This window comes from Epinephelus moara, chromosome 24, assembly GCF_006386435.1.
Source record: "Epinephelus moara isolate mb chromosome 24, YSFRI_EMoa_1.0, whole genome shotgun sequence".
Lineage (NCBI taxonomy): Eukaryota > Metazoa > Chordata > Actinopteri > Perciformes > Serranidae > Epinephelus > Epinephelus moara.
The window spans coordinates 10196651-10204038 of record NC_065529.1 but is presented as its reverse complement, the minus strand read 5'-3'; the positions used below and the strand labels follow the sequence as shown (position 1 = coordinate 10204038).

The 7388-nt window shown below is 40.8% G+C and overlaps 1 protein-coding gene across 1 annotated transcript; it reads left to right on the top strand.

The window, feature by feature from the left end:
• Positions 1 to 1507: 1507 nt before the first annotated feature.
• On the top strand, positions 1508 to 4259 carry LOC126385475 (uncharacterized). Its single transcript, XM_050037209.1, has 3 exons — positions 1508 to 1583; positions 3081 to 3391; positions 3564 to 4259. The coding sequence occupies exons 1-3, from the start codon at positions 1508 to 1510 to the stop codon at positions 3885 to 3887; spliced, it is 711 nt and encodes a 236-aa protein (XP_049893166.1). The 3' UTR covers positions 3888 to 4259.
• The last annotated feature ends 3129 nt before the right edge of the window (positions 4260 to 7388 follow it).

The window sequence follows — 7388 nt, the reverse complement described above, 5'->3', positions numbered from 1 at the left end:
ATGGAACCGAGCCATCGATAAAGAAATTTGTTTTGCCGGTCTTTTTTCTACTATGACAGGTCAAAAGGTCTGAAAAAGACCTCTTTGAACTTGACGCATTGGACTTTTCCATATTGAATATCATTTTTAAGTAAATGTGTGTATCGTGTCCTTGGAGGGCAGAAACCTGATAGGCTATATTGACATTTAAACAAATTATCTCAGAGAGACTTACTGGTAAATACAACTGAATACTGTTTTCTTTACTGCTACCCAGCTCACAGATTTGTTGGGGCAGGATTAGCTTGTCATTGTATTCCAAAAGCTCAGTCTACAACTAAATGCAAGGTCAACAATATCATATTCAGTTTTGAATAAATATTGAAAAAGAAGCTGTTTGTGGTATGACTTTGTGTACATACAAAGCCAGGGCGAAAAGAAAAGATGGTTTCAGCTTAAATTGGTTTACTATGGTCTCAGTCTGAGACGAGTGATTCATTTGATTATACAAACTGTACAGTAGTAGCCTATATGCAAGTGAATTCAGATGCATAAATGTGAAACAGACAGCATAAAGACAGGGATCACGAAATAATCCTTCAGTAATCTGCCACATACTGTACAGACTGTAGCTGCCATGCTACCAACACAGATAAACAGTATCCATTTCAATCATTAGCCTCCATCCCATCAGCAAATGCAACATCAAGCTCAGAGAGACGATAGGCCGCTTTAGAAAACACACTAACATGTAAACCAAACCTCATGGAAACATCTCCTGGCACACTGCACAAATCTCTCCACCCCTCTGAGTTGGTTAGCCCACGCTAGCTGTCGCTATTTATAGCCATGACAGAGCGGCTAAAAGATGGCCGGGGGGCGTCGGGCCGCACGGTATGTCAGAAGAGATTGGTGCTTTCTTTGTTGTGGAGCAGCGTGTCCAGACTGCTGGCTGGATTGGGGATAATAACAGAGATCCTTAGTGATGTGCCTCGCAGTCCTCTCAGCCTCCCACTCACTCATTTTGTCATCTCTCTGTCTGCCTGTCCTCACAACTCAAAGAAGAGCCATGACCTCACAGAGCTGATGTGGTCCTTTAGGTGAGCATCTAGGAGGCCAGGTGGGCTACACACACCTATTATCAAGGATGTCAAAAGTCAAGACGAGAATAGCTTTTGGCTACAGGTCTGAATTTGTGTTAAATTTATATTTGTATATATGTTTTATGTTTGTTGGTTTGGCCACATTTTTTTTCTTTCAATACAAATATATGTTTTGTCCACCCCATTTATATCAATATATTTAAAATACATGTAAACGTGTTAGTCCAACTGAAATTGTACTAAACTGACTTTCTCAAACACACCCAGATAATGTTATTGGGACCCAAATTACTCCTGCATGTATACAGTCAATCGGACCCAAACTGGTCAAGGCGCTCAGCACATGCTCTACAGTTTCCACCCTGGGCTTTGTTCGAAAGTCAAACAGCATTAAATGCATAACAGAAAAAGAAATCGGTAACAACATGGCAAAATCTACATCCAGAGCCGAGCATTTTCAGACAGATGAGGAGACACAGATCATGCTGTGTGTCCACCATGGTACCAGTTTACCACTAGCTAACCATAGCTAACTTGTTTGTCAATCACACTTAAATCACACATCAGATGTTCAAGTTAAAACAAATGATGTAACAATGGTCAGTAGAAACCGTCTGGATTCAAAATCACACCGGAAATCAAAGTAAAAAATTGAACCCACAGGCTAATCCAACTTGTGTGAATTTTTATCACAGCAATTCATAATGTGATTCAGTAGTGTGTATGGCCCCCATGTGTCTATATGCACTCCTGACAACATCTGGTCATGTTCCTGATGAGTCAGCAGACGGTCTGTGCAACCCTCCAAGGATATGCCTCCTGTCTGTTTCTGACAGTTTGGTCAGAAACATGCACACCAGTAGCCTGCTGGAGGTCATTTTGAAGGGCTCTGGCAGTGCTCCTCCTGTTCCTCCTCGCACAAAGCAGCAGTCCTGCTGCGACCCTGTACAGCTCTCCTCGTGTAACAGCCGGTCTCCTGGTATCTTCTCCATGAATCAATATCACTATGAAGTGCCTTTGGTGTCCTCATCAGAATCACTCAGTCATCATGAAAATGTAGCAGAAAAATGAAACTCTGATCTCTTATAAATGGCCAAACATTTACACACATATCAGTAAGTCTCTTGAAATGTGTTTCCTTCACTTTATACCATTTTTTTTCATTGGATGCACATGATTTTGGCATGTCCCACACACTGCTCTGCTAACTACAGTGTGTGTAATAAGTTGTTAAATGATACAAAATCTTTTTTTTTTAAATGATTTTGTTGCCCACAACAAGTGATTTGATAAAATGAGTAATTTTGATCACGTTCTATTTTCATAATATATTGAACATTTGGCATGTGTCCCTGATATTGCTGTCCACCCTGTTATTATGGGATAACTGCCCCTTTAAGAAACCCTCTGATGTTTTCAGTTATACTACTACCACCATTTTGTCTTTCTCCAGTGGAGGCTGAAGCAGTGGCTAGTTGCAGAGTAAGTATTTACACTTAAATTTCGTAATTTTCATTATATTATATGTGTAGCTGGATGTTTTCAAGATTAAAATGTCCACTCCGTCATAGTGAAATATCAATTAAAAATCTTTCAGAAATTCGAAATATACTTGTTAAACAGTACATAGTCACCTTGCTAACCGAATCATGTTGCTAACTGAAGGTCCAACATGTGCTCAGTAAATGCTAACATTAGACAGAAATGTCCACCCTGTCATTGTCCACCCTGTCAGCAAGCCTTCTATGACAGGGTGGACATGGTTCGTGACAGGAAGGACATGTGCATAGTTTATGCCACAATCTCATAATGTTACACATATTACAACAGCTATTACATATATTTCATAACAGTACATGCTATACATAGTAAGAGTGGACAATATGGACTTTTTGGGCGATATTGGTATCAGAAAGCCTAGACTGATGAGGCAAGCCTAGTTTCCCTGGACTGCCAATTAAAGTGTGTAAGGGTACATTTTGAATTGTTTTTTTCAAGGAACGAGGTCAAAAGGAGCTGAGAGAGCAAGGAGACATCGGCAACGTCAGGATGCTGACCTGGACAGAAGAAGAAAGTACCTTGAGAAAGAGAGGGACAGATGGAAAAAAGACATAGAGACTGGCAAGAAGAAGGTTGTCAACAAGCCCAGTGAGAGAGATAATAGGGCAAAACAAAAGAAATGGAGAGAGGCAAAAACTCAAGCCAGAGCCAGAAACAGGGCCAGTGCTTTGCTACAGTCAGAGACACCACCCAACTCATCTGTCGAGCTGTTCTTCGTCCCAGAGTGGGATATTGAACCAAAGACTGAGGTAAAAGCTACAGTCTGTTATGCAATGCACCCCGTAGTCCTTCTGCCCCAGTTTCAGGTCTCTGTCCCCCCTCTCCCATCCAGATTACAGACTAGCTTTGACAAATCTGATCCTTTCATGTGTTGTGGTTAAGTAAAGTGTATTAATTTGATTTTCCACCCCCTCACTATAGGTACCTGCAATAGCTGCCGTAAAAGGCACTATGAAAATCCACCAAGCTACCAGTCTGACACCCGGCCAGGTGAAATACCGAGACATTTCATGTCTGTGTAAAAGGGAGGAAGGTGTTTTGGACTGCCCCTGCTTTAACCTCCAAGAGGTCACTCTAGCTGATGTTCCTGTTTCATCTGACGAGTCCCCAGCATGTGTAAAGACACCAGATAAACCCGGGAGACCGGAAATGATTGAGGGAACCACATTGGAGAGTAGTGCGTCATTAATTACGACAATGACGCATACGCAGGTGTCATCATGGATGCAGAAGGGCACAGTGTGAAAGTTAAATCTATGCACTGCAATGGCATAAACAAGTTCCATTGGCCAAGTCTCCAGGAGGACATCTGTTGGTACCATGACTGCAGGTACTTTGCCTAATACCAGAACCACAGGCTCTGAACAAGCGCTCTGCACAGATTGAAGCGTCTGCTTGGAAGTATGTGGAACAGCAACTGCAGAAATGAGGCATGTCTCTGCAGAAACGGAGAGACTGTTTGGAGACGCGTCTAAGTTTTCTCTCTGTAACATGCTGGGTTATTTTTTCAATCAACTGTTCTCCACTTAACCCTTGTGCCCTCCTCAAATTTACTACCCTCTGGACACCTTTGTGGCAAAAAGGTACACGCACAAAAAAACTGCTATTAAATCATCATACATCAATATTGTTTTCTGCTTTTTTTCCCCCCAGAAATTACTTAAACAACTTCAAACCTGCTCAAAACTACCATTCTCAGGATTTTAACCCTTTAAATGCCAGTTTAATTATTTGAAATATTTCATTTTTTATTACCAAAAAAAGCACAAAAAAAATAATTTCCCATGTAAATAGTAGGGGGATGGGGCTTCGGTGGTGATTAGAGTCTTGGATATGTCAAAGAATAGCAACAAAATTGATTTGATTGCATTAGTATTTGTAATGTAGTGCCAGATACTCCCTCTGGACACCTTCATGGCCAAAAATGCCTCATTGACTTCCATTAAAACCACATTTTTTAATCTCACTGCCATTACAGTATTAAACCATGCATTCTGTAATGTCAGCATTATATATATATGTTTGACATTTTTACTGTATTCCACCAGATTCAATCAAAGAAGTGGCTTGAGAGAGGGTGTGTGTGTGTGTGTGTGTGTGTGTGTGTGTGTGTCTGTGTCTGTCTGTCTGTCTGTCTGTCTGTCTGTCTGTATTTAGTTTAGTTCATTTTTCCAGCAGCAGACCAGCAGGTCCTGCAGCATGTGACCTGGTGCATGACGATCCTGTTTCATCCCACCAAACTCATTTGCTTCTTTGTCCAAATCGGATTCAGAATGTACATCAAAACAGGAATTATTGGAGTCTGATTCCATCAACAGCTCCACGGCTTGCACAACCGTAAACTTTTCCGTTGGCGCTGGCATTTTCATGCCGTTTACAAGCTGCTACATTTCCGTAAGCAACATCTTCTTCCAGTTTCCAGCAGATCCTCTTCTTGGTTTGTCTTTGGACACGGCAGTGCCATTCTATTTCACAAGATGTGTTACAACACCCACTATCTTATAACAGTGAAAACACGGATTGACAGAATATCTCGACAATGGCGGGGAAGCCTTGTGTCATAGATGATGGAAAATCTCATCAATGGTGGGGAAAGTTAAGAGGTTGAAGGTATGTTTATAGGTGTTCTGATAAACAACATCAGCATAGTCCAATATTGTCAGTAACAGTTCTTTTCCCTGTTTGAAAATGAAAGCAATTTTTGGAATAATACAGTATAGCTAGATTGCAGTTTAATTTGTTGATTATTTACTCAATATGTTGTTTAAAAGTGAGCACTGGATCAATCCAGTGGCCAGGGTATTTGAAAGAAGTTTAAGTTTATAAGTTTATTTACTTTATTAATCCCCCTGAGGGGAAATTCAATGTTTTCACTCTTGCTTGTCAATTACACACAGGTCCGAAAGACACACACACATGTCACCTGTTCAAGGGATGATCCATCAGTAAAAGAGATGGTCAGTTCTAAGAGGTCGGCAAGACCTGATCTACTACCAAACAACATACTGCGTGAGTAATTTGTTGGATGAGAACCACTTCTGAATAGAGGCAATGTCACATTGTAAAGATCTCTCAATTTTAGATCTGTTGACATTAGATGTAAAAAATTGTGTGTCATCAGCATATAAATGTACTTGACAGATCATTGATAAAAAGGAGTGGTCTTAGAGATGGCCCTTGTGGGACTCCCTTCTCAACAATCAAATAATCAGATTGGCTTCCACTGATTCTGACACACTGGCTTCTATTATGAAAATACGAATCAAAGTAAATTGTTTGGAGAAACACCAATGGAGTAGAGTTTGTCCAGTTGTAAATAATGATCAACAACATCCAAGGCTTTAGATAAATCAAGAAAAAATGCACCAGTGAGTCTGCCATTTTCAGATGCAGTAAACTAATCATTTGTGAATTTCAGAAAAGCTGTAGTTGTTGAGAAATTAGGTCTGAAGCCAGACTGGTATGGAGATAAAATATTAGTCTCTAAAATAGTGTGGTAATTGATTGAAAATTAATTTCTCAAAAATTTTGGCCACTGACTTGATAATAGATATTGAGTGATAGTTGTTAATGTCATGGTGGTCACCTTCCTTATGAAGTGGAGTAACCATAGCACATTTCCAAGCAGAAGGGAGAGCACAAGTTAAGAGAGGTTAAGTAAGTCACTGAGTGGATATATTAAAATATGAGCAGCCAAATAATGTAATTTGATCTCAATGCCATCTGGACCAGGTGTGCAGTCATTTTTAAGTTGATTAATTACACACTGAATTTTAACAGGTAGTATACTCTGAAAAGAGAGAGAGCTTCTAGAGGGAGAGCTACTAAAAGAATCACATGCCATAGGTGAGTCGAACACAAGAAAGCAACCTACAGAGGAGAAGTGTTGATTAAAGACATTTGAAATAATGTGAGGGTCATGTATGAAATTGTTGTTGAGTCGAGTCTGTGTACTGGTATTTTTGTATGACTTTTTGAGAGTAGTATTTATATTTTTCCAGAACTGTTTTGGGCTATGTATGTCCTCAGAGAGATGTTTTTGTAAAAGTCTGATTTAGCATTATTTGATTTTGTCTTACAAAAGTTCCTTAAAGATCAATATTTCTTCCAGTCAGCGGGGTCCTTAGTTTTCCTGTAAATCTTCCAAATGTTATCCCATTGTTTAAAGAGGCAACAGATAGGATTTTTTTTTTTTTTTAGCTTGGTGCCACCTAGCGTCAGCAGTGTTGCTCGCACTGTCGCAAAGACCAAATTGACCGTGGGGATCAGAGATAATCGGGCGGCACGGTGGTGTGGTGGTTAGCACTCTCGCCTCACAGCAAGAGGGTTGCCGGTTCGATCCCGGGCGTGGGAGCCCTTCTGTGCGGAGTTTGCATGTTCTCCCCGTGTTAGCGTGGGTTCTCTCCGGGCACTCCGGCTTCCTCCCACAGTCCAAAGACATGCAGATTGGGGACTAGGTTAATTGATAACTCTAAATTGTCCATAGGTATGAATGTGAGCGTGAATGGTTGTTTGTCTCTATGTGTCAGCCCTGCGATAGTCTGGCGACCTGTCCAGGGTGACATCTCGCCCGATGTCAGCTGGGATAGGCTCCAGCCCCCCCGTGACCCTCAAGAAGATGAAGCGGTTAGAAGATGAATGAATGAATGATCAGAGATAATCAATAAAATGTAGGCTGTAAAGCCACCAGTATACCTCTATGTATATGTAGAATGAGAAGGTGTGTGGACACTTGGATTGTGGACA